At 33.4% G+C, this 16,394-nt stretch overlaps 1 protein-coding gene across 1 annotated transcript; it reads right to left on the bottom strand.

Annotated features, from left to right (window-relative positions):
* Positions 1-844: 844 nt before the first annotated feature.
* LOC137621385 (piggyBac transposable element-derived protein 4-like) lies at positions 845-4,557 on the bottom strand. Its single transcript, XM_068351686.1, has 3 exons — positions 4,534-4,557; positions 1,521-1,683; positions 845-1,284 (listed from the first exon to the last, which is right to left on the bottom strand). Exons 1-3 carry the CDS (start codon positions 4,555-4,557, stop codon positions 845-847), a joined length of 627 nt encoding a protein of 208 aa, XP_068207787.1.
* Between the last annotated feature and the right edge of the window lie 11,837 nt (positions 4,558-16,394).

Below are 16,394 nucleotides of genomic sequence, written 5' to 3'. Positions count from 1 at the left end.
ATTTCTTGCACTTGAACATTACAACAGCATGCCGCTTACATGTAGTTTTTTGGCAGACAGAACATATTATGGTTACTTTGTCGTCATTTTTACACATATGACAACGCTGTCTCTTTGCAGCTCTTTCTTGAGATTGTGAATTATTATATTCTACAGATGGTCCTGCAGCTTCAGCAACTCGTCGGGCATTTGGCGTCCTAAGCAACGATACCCTTGGAGACAATACAGGTTGGACTAAGGCCAATCCAAGTTCATGAAGGAAAATTCTTCTCATGAAGGTATCTTTTGCTCTCCAGTTAGGTTGCACTAGATTTCAAAGGACAAAAGCATTGTAGGCAGACACATCCATTATGTTATCAAACAAGGCCATAGGCCATCTCTTTGTCTGACGCTTTGACCTATAAGTTGCAACAAGTTTGTCTAAATTATCAACTCCTTTAGTTGAATTGTAAAATTCAATTATGTCCGGTTTCTTTTCTGCTTTATCACTACAAGTGACACTATCATGCATGTTACTCAACAATACTACAGTTTTTCTTCCTTTTCTGGAACAATATGAAATAATTATATTTTCTTCATAGAAACCTTCAAGGGTAGTATATCTGATCCTTCCTTTAGAGTTACAGAATTCTACTGGGAGTTATTTTAATTTTTTTCTGATAGTTCCAACAATTGTTTGCTTGCGCTTTTTTAGTTCCTTAGCTAAATCTAAGCTACAGAAAAATTTGTCATATATTATATATCTACCTTTAAGCCCTTCTGTAAGTTGCAGAACGATACGTTTACCTTGCTCACGTTCTGCAGATTCATCTTTACGCCCAGTGTAAACTTCAGCATTCCAAAGTTAACTATTCTCTGCATCACATGCTGCCCAAATCTTTATCCCATATCTATCAGGTTTTGATGGAATATACTGCCTTAATGGATACTTTCCTCTAAAAGGAAGCAGTTGTTCATCTATGGTAACAGTTGATGATATGTTATACATCAGAGGGAGTCTCTCAACCCAAATGTTCCAAATATCTCTAATAGGAGCAAGTTTGTCTGCGGATCTCCCTCGAGCTCTGGTTTCTTTATCATGAAATCTAATGAACCCAGAATATTTCATAAAGGTTTCAAGAGACATTGTAGCTCGAAATATAGGACGTCCATATATGTCATCCCAAAGACTCCTAAGAGACTCTCCATGAGATTTATAAACTCCTGCTAAAAGACGTAATCCATAATATGCACTCAGGTTTTCTAGGCTAATTATATCTCCTGAACCCAAGATGCGATTAGCTTCTTTTTTTGTCATTTACAAAATAATTTGAATAATTTTGGAGTTATGAATAATTCAAATGCAGACAGTATATCTGATATTTTTGAAGCTGCATAACGAGTGATACCAGGAGTTTGATCAATGATATTTCTTGCACACTTCTTTCCTGATGACCTGTTTGCTTTTTCTGAAGACCATACAATATTTCCCCTTTTGGATGTGAAATTCACAGAGGAATGTGGCTGTTCTTCATCATTACCGTTAGTATCAATGGATGTTGAATTTGAGCTGGTAGATGTTTGATCATAAGGTTCATTGCCATTATCCATACCGGTATTCCCCTTTCTGGTTGAATAATTTAGACCGTAAGACTGCTGTTTTTCAGCTTCATCTTCATAGTCAGTCACTGAGATCATCATGAACTGAAAGATGGTAATTTTCACCATCATCACTTTCTGAAGATATATAATCACTTTCTTCACCGGATTCATGACCATAAAACTTGTTTACGGGAAAAGCTGTATACTTTCTGGAACACAAACAAAGAAAACGGCTTGTCTTAGTGTCCAAAGCATGTGACCTAGACTATTGCTGGTAATAATTTTCATATTATAATATTATACTTAGAATTTTTCTGACCAATATTTCCTCTGAATCATTATAAATCAAAGACAACGATCTTACAATGATGTAAAGACTTAGTTATCCATGGTTGATGAATTTTTCTAGATAAAATATTATGGAAGCTCTCTCACTTTTTTATCTATACCTTGTAAACAAAGAAGATCAATTTTTAATGAATACAATAATTAAAGAAATTGTATATACTGCAATAGAAAGGGTAACTTCAATAATCATACCATCTTTGATACAGATAGCGAATAACTGTGAAAAAAATACAGCAAAAAGTAGGTACGGGTCATTTTGACCCGAACAGATTAGATGTTACTTTTTTTTGCTGCTCAGTAACTACAAGGAAAAATTTTACCAGGCTTAAGCAACACAATAATCTCTTAAAGTCAGGAGAATTCAAGGAGTATGAAGCTTTAATCTATAAAAACCAGAAAGATATGGTAATTTAAACATACAGCCTTAAAAAGAGGTTTAATTGTTGGAGTTCCTATATCATGATAATTTTACCCCTTTTCTCTGAGATAGTTCTATTAATGTATTCCAGTGAGTTACGACATTAATGTTTATTTTACTACTTATAGATAGTGTTGTCTTTTTAAATAATTCTTCAAGAAACGACACAGAAGTTAGTTTTTTCTTTGTCTGTATTAATATTCATTTGGTCATAACAAAGTCTATAGGTTTTATTAAGCGGATAAAAATGTTCGAAAATGCAATATTGATATGAAAAAAAAATCATATAGGTATAAGTAAAAAAGAAAAACAATGCTAATCCTTCAGCTGTATTATTTTTTTCATATAACTGATACATCAAAACCAAAACCATTAAAACCATGCAAAAATACTTACCTTAATTTACCCAATAATACTTTTACTTTTTCACAATAAATCATATATAGACTCTTTAACTTGACCTGTTCACACAACTAACAAACCTCTGAAAATTATAAAATGTAAATGTAGCTATAAAGCTATACATTATTAGTCAGTGTAGTACGATTTTATTATGAAATACATTTCACTCACTTCACCAAGGAACTATTATTACGTTTATATATATTCAGTATTCAATGGCCCTTTTTAATCTACATTTAAAGGGTAAAAGATTTACCTTCAAGGAGAAACTGTAGTAGAAGAAGAATAGGTATATAAAAAAAAATACAAAAATAAAAATAAATAAATAAAAACTTTTTCCACTAATTCTGGCTCTTTCTTTCTCTCCCTCATAACCTCCTACCAGCAAAATCCCCGCCCTCTCTCTCTCTCTCTCTCTCTCTCTCTCTCTCTCTCTCTCTCTCTCTCTCTCTCTCTCTCTCTCTCTCTCTCTCTCTCTCCTGCGGTAGATCGTTTATATTTTTTCCATTTTTTTTTCTTCCGTCTGGGGGAGATAGATTTTCCCTTGACTTCCGAGTTCGATGATTTTATATCTTAAAGTTCAAATTGCTCAGAAGTGAGAAATCACGAACGATATAATAGATTGCAGGCTGAAAAGCGAATTTCCCATGTGACAATTCTTGTGGAAAAGAAAGAAAGAAAAAAAAAGGATTTTTGGTTCATGAAAGGAGAGCGGCATTGACGAGAGTAAGGTCTGTTGTTTACAACTAATATTTTCCCAACAGATGACCCATATGTGAAAACATATTAACCCTTGTGGTCTGTTAAAATTTTGGTAACATCTAATCTGTTCCGGGTCAAAATGGCCCGTCTTATAAATTCTGACAGTTCCTTGCCATACAAAGTACTTAATTGTACCTTGTATGCCCAGGATCTACTACATGGAAGTGACTGTCATTTAGACCCCACACCTAACCCTCCCAACCACTCTACCTTATCAAAGATTAGGAATTAGTTGCATTTCTTGCACTTGAACATTACAACAGCATGCCGCTTACATGTAGTTTTTTGGCAGACAGAACATATTATGGTTACTTTGTCGTCATTTTTACACATATGACAACGCTGTCTCTTTGCAGCTCTTTCTTGAGATTGTGAATTATTATATTCTACAGATGGTCCTGCAGCTTCAGCAACTCGTCGGGCATTTGGCGTCCTAAGCAACGATACCCTTGGAGACAATACAGGTTGGACTAAGGCCAATCCAAGTTCATGAAGGAAAATTCTTCTCATGAAGGTATCTTTTGCTCTCCAGTTAGGTTGCACTAGATTTCAAAGGACAAAAGCATTGTAGGCAGACACATCCATTATGTTATCAAACAAGGCCATAGGCCATCTCTTTGTCTGACGCTTTGACCTATAAGTTGCAACAAGTTTGTCTAAATTATCAACTCCTTTAGTTGAATTGTAAAATTCAATTATGTCCGGTTTCTTTTCTGCTTTATCACTACAAGTGACACTATCATGCATGTTACTCAACAATACTACAGTTTTTCTTCCTTTTCTGGAACAATATGAAATAATTATATTTTCTTCATAGAAACCTTCAAGGGTAGTATATCTGATCCTTCCTTTAGAGTTACAGAATTCTACTGGGAGTTCTTTTAATTTTTTTCTGATAGTTCCAACAATTGTTTGCTTGCGCTTTTTTAGTTCCTTAGCTAAATCTAAGCTACAGAAAAATTTGTCATATATTATATATCTACCTTTAAGCCCTTCTGTAAGTTGCAGAACGATACGTTTACCTTGCTCACGTTCTGCAGATTCATCTTTACGCCCAGTGTAAACTTCAGCATTCCAAAGTTAACTATTCTCTGCATCACATGCTGCCCAAATCTTTATCCCATATCTATCAGGTTTTGATGGAATATACTGCCTTAATGGATACTTTCCTCTAAAAGGAAGCAGTTGTTCATCTATGGTAACAGTTGATGATATGTTATACATCAGAGGGAGTCTCTCAACCCAAATGTTCCAAATATCTCTAATAGGAGCAAGTTTGTCTGCGGATCTCCCTCGAGCTCTGGTTTCTTTATCATGAAATCTAATGAACCCAGAATATTTCATAAAGGTTTCAAGAGACATTGTAGCTCGAAATATAGGACGTCCATATATGTCATCCCAAAGACTCCTAAGAGACTCTCCATGAGATTTATAAACTCCTGCTAAAAGACGTAATCCATAATATGCACTCAGGTTTTCTAGGCTAATTATATCTCCTGAACCCAAGATGCGATTAGCTTCTTTTTTTGTCATTTACAAAATAATTTGAATAATTTTGGAGTTATGAATAATTCAAATGCAGACAGTATATCTGATATTTTTGAAGCTGCATAACGAGTGATACCAGGAGTTTGATCAATGATATTTCTTGCACACTTCTTTCCTGATGACCTGTTTGCTTTTTCTGAAGACCATACAATATTTCCCCTTTTGGATGTGAAATTCACAGAGGAATGTGGCTGTTCTTCATCATTACCGTTAGTATCAATGGATGTTGAATTTGAGCTGGTAGATGTTTGATCATAAGGTTCATTGCCATTATCCATACCGGTATTCCCCTTTCTGGTTGAATAATTTAGACCGTAAGACTGCTGTTTTTCAGCTTCATCTTCATAGTCAGTCACTGAGATCATCATGAACTGAAAGATGGTAATTTTCACCATCATCACTTTCTGAAGATATATAATCACTTTCTTCACCGGATTCATGACCATAAAACTTGTTTACGGGAAAAGCTGTATACTTTCTGGAACACAAACAAAGAAAACGGCTTGTCTTAGTGTCCAAAGCATGTGACCTAGACTATTGCTGGTAATAATTTTCATATTATAATATTATACTTAGAATTTTTCTGACCAATATTTCCTCTGAATCATTATAAATCAAAGACAACGATCTTACAATGATGTAAAGACTTAGTTATCCATGGTTGATGAATTTTTCTAGATAAAATATTATGGAAGCTCTCTCACTTTTTTATCTATACCTTGTAAACAAAGAAGATCAATTTTTAATGAATACAATAATTAAAGAAATTGTATATACTGCAATAGAAAGGGTAACTTCAATAATCATACCATCTTTGATACAGATAGCGAATAACTGTGAAAAAAATACAGCAAAAAGTAGGTACGGGTCATTTTGACCCGAACAGATTAGATGTTACTTTTTTTTGCTGCTCAGTAACTACAAGGAAAAATTTTACCAGGCTTAAGCAACACAATAATCTCTTAAAGTCAGGAGAATTCAAGGAGTATGAAGCTTTAATCTATAAAAACCAGAAAGATATGGTAATTTAAAATTGCTTTCGGGTCAAAAAGACCCCTAACAGTGCAGAAGGGTTAAGGGATTATGTAAGTCAAGAGAAAATATGCTATTTAGGTAATATATCAATTATTATTATTATTATTATTATTATTATTATTATTATTATTATTATTGTAAATGTTCTTGTTTTGGTTATTATTATTATTATTATTATTATTATTATTATTATTATTATTATTATTATTATTATTATTATTGTTATTATTATTATCATTGTAAATGTCCTTGTTTTTGTTATTATTATTATTATTATTATTATCATTATTATTATCATTATTATTATTATTATTATTATTATTATTATTATTATTTCTATTATTATTATAATTATTATTATTATTATTATTATTATTATTATTATTATTATTATTATTATTATTATTATTATTTTTATTATTATTATTATAATTATTATTATTATTATTACTGGAACCTCTGTCAAGGAAACATGTCCGAGATTAGCTCTGTCAAATTTTGAGAATTTTCCTCGGTCCATGAGCTTCCTCTGCATTATAGTTGATTTCTGGTTATAATTAAATGTCTAGTGATTGTGCTTTTCTACTGTGAAACTGATAAAATTTCAAATTTTATATAAAAACGAAGGAAAATTTTTCCTTGTACTTCGTGTAAACAAACATGGCTACCGGTTGTCGTAGTGAGCTCGAAATTGGTGAATCTGGCGGTTTCCAGTTCGGAGAAAGTGGTAATTTAGAGATTGCAGACTCACTTGAAGATATTGATTTTGAAAATTTAAATGAAAACCAGTGTCGCATTGATTCTGTTCTCAAGTCCCTGCTCAACTATAATGTTCCAAAGAAAAGTGTATTGAGTCCAAGAAAAAATGTTGCAAGTGAAGCTGATAATCCTGTGGTATTAATTGATGAGCGTGGTGATGACATCCATTATTCAGTCCCTGAAGAACTACGAGAAAGTATGAAGAAAGTAAGTGATATCAATGATTTGCATCCTGGTCTGTTGGTGGATTACCTGGTGAGATTGAATGAATTCAATAAGAAAATACTTCAGAGTGTAGGAGTGCTTCATAAGAAATATGAGTTAAAGCTCACACAGTCTACTGCAACATCGAATTTAAAAGCCCCTGATGTAAGTACCCAAGCCTCTGATAATGTTATGACCTTACCTGCTGCCCCTCTAGAAGAATCAAAAACATTAAGCAAGGAGAGGGAACTCGAGACTCGTGTGGATGCAATTGAGCAGAAGGCAAATGCAGATATTATTCTATGCTCCGGTGCAGTAATTGAGGAAGCCATTGAAGCTGCTAATAGTGGCTCTAATGATGATCTAAAGGAAAAAGTAATTTTGGCTATCAGAAATGCTTTGCCAGGAAAAACTGAGGGAGGGGAAATTGTTAGAGTATCCCCTTTTGGAAAAAAGAAAACACACGTCAAGATTGCATGCTCAACGATTGAAGTGCGTAAGAAACTGGTTGCTTTTGTTCGACGTGAAAAACCAGAAAATATTTATTTCTCTGAATTTTTGACTAATTACAGGAATGGGCTCTTTTACTCATTAAGATCGTTGAGAAATAGATTCAGAGATAAGATTTCTGCTGTATATGTCAGAGATGGAAATGTTTACTATAAACTTCATGAAACTGATGGGTTCAAAAGCGTTCGAACTCAACTAGACATTACGAACTTGGAAAAGAAGATCACTGGTTCCGGGTGATACATATATTGAACATTGATATGGTTGATGTTTTTTTCTGATCAACCTCTTCCTATTCTTGATTTCAGTGATGATGATGACATTCCAAGATTTCCGTGTGCGTATAAGAATCCTGATAAACTTGCACATGTCCTCACAAAATACAACAAAGGATCTTTCTCTCTTTTGACATTTAATGTAAGAAGTTTACGGAGAAATTTTGGTAGTTTTGTCTCATTTTTGAGTAATCTGATGTTTAAATTTTCTGTGCTAATTTTAGTAGAAACTTGGCTTTCTTCGAGTGCAGACTGCGGTTTTGATATTGAAGGTTACAAGCATGTTGGGATCCACAGAAATAATTATGGTGGTGGTATTAAGGTTTTTTATGATGAGATGTTTAATATGGAGATTTTGGGTGATATGACATTCATGAATGATTGTATGGAAGTAATTACTGTGTATCTCATTGGTTTTAACTTTAAATACATCATTTGTTCTGTTTATCGATTTCCTAGCGCAAATCCATATAATTTTAATGAACAGTTTTTCAGTAATGTATTGAAAAAGTTTCCTGCTGCTGTCAATGTAATCATAACAGGCGATTTTAATTTGAATCTCTTTAATCTTTTAAAATTTACATTCATTGATGTATTTATTGCCAATATGCTTAGCTATGGATATTTTTCTATAATTGCTCTTCCAACAAAGATAAATGATGGTAATAGTGTCACCCCTTATTCTCTGCTTGACCAATTATGGGTTAACTTTAAGGTAGGTTCAGATCATGACTCTGGCATTGTAACATTTCCTCTCACTGACTGTGATAATGTCCATGAAGCCTTTGATATGTTCTGGGAAAAGCTATGGAAGGTATATAAGTCATCGTTCCCCATTAAACGTAAGAGAATTAAATCTAATAAAATAAATGCACCTTGGATGACGCCTGATCTTAAGAAATGTCTGAAGAAAAAATATAAGTTATTCAATTCTTATCGTAGGGGTTTGATTCGGAAGAGACAATTCATTATATATAAAAAGGTATTAACTTGGTTAATAAACAAAATGAGAATGAAGTACTATCATGAAAAATTCGAAAAGTGTACAGCGAATACAAGAAAGACATGGTCAAATGTGAACGAAATACTGGGGCGTAAGAGACAGGTTTCTACGCGTAGAATTATAACTGATACAGGAAGAATGATGGAGGGACTTAGTATGGAAGACTACGTTAACACTTACTTTACAAATGTAATTTTACAAATTACCGAATCTCTTCCTCGAGACATAAACTGTAATTATTTGAGTACTCTCGATCGTGTACCGAACTCCTGCTTTCTATTACCAACCGACGAAGTCGAGGTTGTTACGATATTGAGAGATATGGCCGACAAGGGAAATAGTTTAATGGATATAAAACCAAGCATACTCTTATTGATACCCGATGTTCTTGGGAAAATTATTGCCTATTTGTTTAATTCTAGTGTTCTTAATGGTATCTATCCAAATTCAATGAAGACTGGTCGAGTAATTCCAGTCTTTAAGTCTGGTGATATATTGAAAATTTGCAATTACAGACCTATAACAAATCTCCTGAATATTAATAAGATTTTTGAGTTGCTTAACTATAAACGCATGATAAAATTTATTGATCAATTTATTATTCTCTCAGATCTCTAGTATGGGTTTCGGAAGGCAAAGAATACTACGCTGGCTATTCTTAGAATTACTAGCGACTTATTACAGACTTATCATGAGAAGTCCTATACAGTTGCCTTATTTCTCGATTTGAGTAAGGCTTTTGACAGCATAAATAGGACACTGCTTTGTGAAAAATTATCAATTTATGGATTTAGAGGGGTTAAAATTTGTTTTTGTCATCGTATTTGTCCGATAGAAAGCAGTATGTAAACATTGGCGACAATAAGTCTAGCATTAGACCAATTGAATTTGGAGTTCCTCAGGGATTTGTTTTGGGACCATTATTATTCAACATTTTCGTAAATGATATAGTGAAAGTCGGAAGCGCTAAAAAGTTCCTATTTGCGGATGATGCTGTATTTTACGTCACCGACAGTTCGTTTGGTTTATGTATTGAAAAGGTAGAAACATTCATCGCCGATCTTTCAGAGTGGCTTCGGAATAATAAATTAGTAGCAAATGTAAATAAAACAAAATTAATGATGGTTACGCCAAGACCTATTGACAATCTCCCTGATATATATTTAAATGAAAGAAAGTTAGAGTGAGTCTCAAGTATAAAATATTTAGGAGTAACTATTGATAATAGGCTAAGTTTTGCTCTTCAAGCAAGTAAGATAAATAGGAAAATAAGTAAAATGCATGGTGTTTTTTACTCCCTATCATCTCTAGTGCCGCAGAGAACGTTACTAACAATTTACCACTCACTAGTCTACCCTATCATAACCCAAAATATCTTAATCTGGGGGGGGGGGGGGATTTCTGAAGTCAACTTGAGCAGTATTAAGGTGATGATAAATAACATCCTTCAGTGCATTCTGAGGGTTCAGCGCGACGAAAATAGTATTCCTTTATTGCCTGTAAATGATATGTATAAGACGTTAGCATTGCTTAAATTTAATGACCTCTATAATTACCATGTATTAAAATGTCTGCACCTAGTTTTGTATAAGAATACTGAATTATTTGAAAAACATTATATGCCTTTGTTGCCCACGCACACATACAGAACAAGAGGTAAAAGAATAAATCTTCAGGCAGTTCGTTTGGAAGTGGAAAAGAGGTTTGTCATTTTTCAGAGTTGTAAGCTCTTAAACGAGCTGCCCAATGATCCTCTGGAACCCCAGACGGACTATTCTCTCAAAGTTAGGTATAAGCGTTTGGCTTTGTCTACCTATTAGTATTTGTTCGGTGATAGAATTGACTTTGTGTGTTTTAAGCCTCATTTTCAAACTTGTTATTTAGTTATATGCAATGAGTCAAGATTCAAGAATCGCTTTAATTTTGTGATTAGTAAATGAAATCCTCAAGTGGTGAATTGTTTTTATATGATTCTGTACGTTAGCCATGTTTGTTCCTCTGCTTTAATGTTTATATTTGTAGTTGCTATTTCAAATAGTAAATAACTTCAAGTATTTATTGCAAAGTCTATTTTGAGATAAGAAATGTAGTCCTTTTATCAAGTGTTATTTTAATAATGTCAAAATGTTACTTTTAGTTATATATGCCATAGCAAGGAAAAACCCCTATTAGCTTCTTATTGTATGAATGTACATAAGAATAAATAAAGTGTAAAGTGTGAAGTGTATTATTATGTTAATTTTATAGGACATATATTTATTGATATTAATTATCTGTTCAATTCATACAGGAAAACACAGAATAAATAAATAGACATACCTTGTTGCCTTATTGCCTTATTCGATGTTTGGGTTCCCCCAGTTCCCTCAGTGTGAGGCACCTCGTATATCCACGAGAGAGTTGCTAATGCATCTTCCAGTATGATTTGGGTCTTCCAGTCTTGGATGGTCTAGGATGCATCTTAGGTATATATCGAACTTATTCTTAAACATATTTACACTCAATCCTGATATGTTTCTTAGATGAGCTGGCAGTGCATTAAATAGTCTCTGCATTATGGATGCTGGTGCGTAGTGGATTAATGTCCTCTGCGCCTTCCTTAGTTTTCCTGGTATAGGTTTGGGCACTATTAATCTACCTCGGCTTGCTCCGTCTGATATTTTTAGCTCCATGAGGTTTTCAGTAATTCCTTCGATTTGCTTCCATGCTTGTATTATCATGTAGCGTCCTCTTCTCCTTTCTTGACTATATATTTTAAAAAATTGCAGTCTTTCCCAGTAGTCAAGGTCCTTTACTTCTTCTATTCTAGCAGTATAGGACCTTTGTACATTCTCTATTTGTGCAATATCCTTTTGGTAGTGTAGGTACCATATCACATTACAGTACTCGAGTGTACTACGTACATAAGTTTTGTAAAGCATGATTATATGTTCAGCTTTTCTTGTTTTAAAGTGTCTGAATATAATTCCCATTTTTGCTTTACATCTAACCAACAGTGTTGCTATTTGGTCGTTGCATAACATATTCCTGTTTAACAATATACGAAGGTATTTAATTGCTTCTTTGTTTGTAATTGTCTCGTTATTAGGTCCCTGTACGCACATACCGTTCCTTCTCTGTTTCCATAGTTTATTGACTCGAATTTACCGGAGTTAAATACCATCCTAATTATCTCCACCAATTCATATATTTTTAGATCTCTTTGTAGTGAGTTCCTATCTCCATCACAAGTAATTTCTCTACTTATTCTTGTGTCATCGTCGAAACTTCTCACTACAGAGTTTTCAACATTGCAGTGTATGTCTGAGATGATAATAACAAACAGCAGTGCAGCTAATACCGTACCCTGTGGCACGCCAGATATTACATGATCTTCAGGAGATTTCTCGTCATTTGCAATCACTATCTGTTTTCTGTTTTGCAGAAATCCTTTTACCCATTCTCCTATCTTTCCCACAATATTATGCTTTCTCATTTTTTTTCTCTAAAATATTATGGTTTACCTTTTCAAAGGCTTTTACAAAATCTAGATATTTCACATCTGTGTCTTTTTCATTTATCATATTTTTGTATATGTTTTCATAGCGTGATATCAGTTGGGTTTGTGTACTTTTTCGGGCCAAAAACCGTGTTTACCTATATCAAATAAATTACTTTTAACGGAATGATTCATTATTTTCTTTTTTATTACCCTTTCATACACTTTCATAATATGTGATGTTAGACTAACAGGTCTGCAATTGCTTGCCTCTAGTTTTGATCCACTTTTGAAAATAGGGGTTATATAGGCTAATTTATGTTTAACATATATCTCGCTCATATCTACACTTTGTCTTAGCAGTATTGCAAGCGGCTTCGCGATAGTGTGTGCAGTATTTTTTAACAAAATCGCTGGAACTCCATCCGGTCCGGCCGCCGATCCATTTTTAATTTCGCTTATCGCCTGCACAATATCTGCTTCATTAATATATATATCCGTTAGATATTCAACGTTTTCTTTTCTCATTTCTGTTTCATTTTCCTCATTCGCAATTCTTGGCGTGAACTCACTCATATTTTTCCGCTAATAAGTTGCATATTTCCTTGTTTTTTCATTCGTTAACCGTCCTTCAATTCTTAGAGGGCCTATTTCTAACCTGCCTTTATTCTTCATTTTTGCATAGGAGTAAAGTATTTTTTTTTCCATATTTTGAAGTGTCCTTCCTTGTAAGTCCCCTTTTTTAATTTTCTTTCGATGATATAATATTTTGTCCTGCATTGTCTATCTTACTTTTTTATTTCCATCATTTTCCATACATTTTTTCTTTTGCAGGATTTTTCTTCCACTTTCTAATTTTCTGAAATAAGGTCCTTCTGCCTCTTGGTATGCATGTCTGATGTTTATTTTTTTTTTTTTTTGGTACATATTTAATATCAATTTTCTCTAGTATTTTGTACACTATATCCATATCTACCCGTGTATTACAACATACGAAAAAATTTTTCCATTCTTTGTTCAATTCTTCATTTATTTCTGACCATTTTATATCTATACTATAAAATTATATTTTCATATCCTTCTCATTGTTTTGTTCTTTGTTTATCTCTGCAATCACTTGCTTTGGAATGGTGTATTAATTCTATGACATTGTGGTCCGAAATTCCCGTGTTATACACTATTATTTCTTTAACATAATTCACCTCATTCACAAATACTAAATGTAGGACATTGTCCTTTCTTGTTGGAATGTGGTTTATTTGTTACATATTATGTTCTAAATGCATATCTTGAAGCTTTTCAAATTACTTCCTATCTTATGCGCTACTATTACTCTCTATTTTATATGTATATATGAAACCATTTTCTTCTATCCGTTCTTTCCAATCCACGAGAGGAAAGTTAAAATCTCCGAATAGGAGTATATTCCAGTCGTTATGGTTTCTACATATAACATCTATTTTTTCGATTATTGTGTCAAACTCCTTAGTATCTGGGGGTCTGTAAACTACAATATTCACTAGTTTTTTAAATTCAAATTCTACCGCAATCAATTCACATTCTGTGTAGCAGTATTTTTCACAGACATTTCCTTAATTTATATATCTTCCATATATTGTGGTTCCCCTTGATTCCTATTGGTTCTGTCTGATCTGTGTGTACCATGGTTCACTTATATTTAATATATCTATTTTTTCAATTTTGGTTAGTTCTTCTAAGATCTCTATTTCCCTTTTACAGGTATTCGTGACTAAACCTTATGCATTCATCACTATTATGGTTTTTGTTTCATCCCCATTATTTAATATTAGTAATAATATGGATTCTCCCACGCTTCCTTCCAGTTTTGATATGAGGTTCTTTTCTTCATTTCCAGGAATTCTAACAAAAGTTGAATCCTAACAAAACTCAAAGTGTGATTGTAAGTAGGTCAAGGACGGTGGCTCCTCAACATCTGGATCTCAGTATTGATAATGTTTCTTTAAATTTGTATGACTCTTTCAAAATTTTAGGAGTGATTCTTGACAGCAAATTTACTTTTGAGAAACATATAAGGTCTGTGTCTTCTTCAATTGCACAAAAAATAGGCTTATTGAGAAAGTCTTTCAAGATTTTCGGTGATCAATCTAATCTGAAGAAGTGTTTTAATTCTTTGAGTGTTGTTCTCCTGTCTAGTCTTCAGCTGCTGATTCTCATCTTAATTTGTTGGACAGAAACTTACAGTCTATTAAATTTCTTATTCCTGATCTAGATATTATTCTTTGGCACCGTCGTTCAATTAGTTCATTATGCATGTTGCATAAGATTTTTCATAACTCTGACCATCCTTTACATTCAGACCTCCCTGGACAATTCTATCCTGTTCGTAATACTAGGCAGGCAGTTAATTCTAATAGCCAGGCCTTCTCCACCATGAGGCACAATACTACGCAGTACTCTAGAAGTTTTATTCCAGCTGTTACCAAGTTGTGGAATGATCTTCCTAATCGGGTAGTTGAATCAGTAGAACTTCAAAAGTTCAAAGTTGGAGCAAATGCTTTTTTGTTGACCAGGCAGACATGAGTCTTTTTATAGTTTATTTATGACATATCTGTTTTTGATGTTGTTAATAGTTTATATATGACATGTCTGTTTTGACGTTGTTACTTTTTTTAGAATGATTTATTGTTAATTTGTTCTCTTCATTTATTTATTTCCTTATTTCCTTTCCTTACTGGGCTATTTTTCCCTGTTGGAGCCCCTGGGCTTATAGCATCTTGCTTCTCCAACTAGGGTTGTAGCTTGGATAGTAATAATAATAATAGTAATAATACCATTAAAAAATCCAACTTTTCTATTAAATTTGCTTTTTCACCTTCATGTTTATTTTTGTGTATACCTGCAATTATCCCCATATCTGCACCAACCCCTAGCTTTATAGATGCATTTTTTGTAGTTGGGTTGTAATTGTGCATATATGGGTTGAAAGGCATCATATCTTGGGGTATTTTGTGCATAGCGCGGTATATAGTTGGCTTGTTTTTTTGTTTCTTATTTTTTAATTTTTGCTTTCATTTTCTTCTTTGTTTGCTGAGATTTCTGACTTTCATTCATGGTTGCATGATGCATATATCAAATTTTTTTTTTTTAAATTTGCATCTCTTTCCTTCTTTCAGGTTTTTGCATAATTTGGGATTGAGATATCTGCATTCATCTCCATATCCGTCTAAATATGCACATTTACCATATATTCCATAATCATGGCATATCTTTGGATGCTTTTAGTAGCATCTTTCGTCAAAGATGCAATTCCCTCTTTTCAGTGAATTGCAGACTATATATTTCTTTTTCTTTTCTTTTTTTCTTGTTCCTGCTCTTCCCTAAAAGTATGTAGGTCCGGGTAGTGTCTCTTGGATCTATTATTTGTTTCCATCTGATACTTTATTACTTCGTAAGTATGTTGTTGTATGGCATCATATGTTGTAGCAATGATTCCCTCTGCATCCTTACACATATCCTGTTCATTTTTCTCTTCTTCTTCTTCTTCTTCTTCTTCTTCTTCTTCTTCTTCTTCTTCTTCTTCTTCTTCTTCTTCTTCTTCTTCTTCTTCTTCAACAATTTACAGATTCAGTCTCGACTTAATTATATTTTCTATCCAGACTAAGTATGTTGAGCAGAATACCTTTGTGTGTGTGTGGTTTTTTTTTTTTTTTTTTTTTTTTTTTTTTTTTTTTTTTTTTGTTACACTTCAGCGCAAGTAGGATGTGTTGGTACATGACATGCATCACATTTCCTAAAAAACCATTGGGAATTTATAATGGAATACCACATCTTACATGTATTGCACCATTTTAGCAGAGAGAGAGAGAGTGAGAGAGAGAGAGAGAGAGAGAGAGAGAGAGAGAGAGAGAGAGAGAGATGATCAAGCATCTCTATCATTATCTCTAGTTCCAGATTTTTTATAGCATAGCTATTGAGGGTATATTCCACTTCGTAATTGCTAAAAACATGCATAGTACCATTATAAATCCAGAATCCCCTCCTCCTACCCTCCACATTATTCTTGGCAATAGCATAGGAATGGGCCCATCC

This window comes from Palaemon carinicauda, chromosome 2, assembly GCF_036898095.1.
Source record: "Palaemon carinicauda isolate YSFRI2023 chromosome 2, ASM3689809v2, whole genome shotgun sequence".
In the NCBI taxonomy this organism is placed as follows: Eukaryota; Metazoa; Arthropoda; class Malacostraca; order Decapoda; family Palaemonidae; genus Palaemon; species Palaemon carinicauda.
Note: the sequence above shows the minus strand (reverse complement) of the source record. Positions and strands in the feature narration are given on the sequence as shown.

Excerpts from the sequence above, each read along its gene's own strand:
- LOC137621385 (XM_068351686.1), bottom strand. The coding sequence starts at position 4,557 with ATGAATCTGCAGAACGTGAGCAAG. Across the intron at positions 1,684-4,533 it reads ATCTGCAGAACGTGAGCAAG|TTCATGATGATCTCAGTGAC; the intron begins GTAAACGTATCG and ends ACCATCTTTCAG. Across the intron at positions 1,285-1,520 it reads AACATCCATTGATACTAACG|AAGCTAATCGCATCTTGGGT; the intron begins GTAATGATGAAG and ends TGACAAAAAAAG.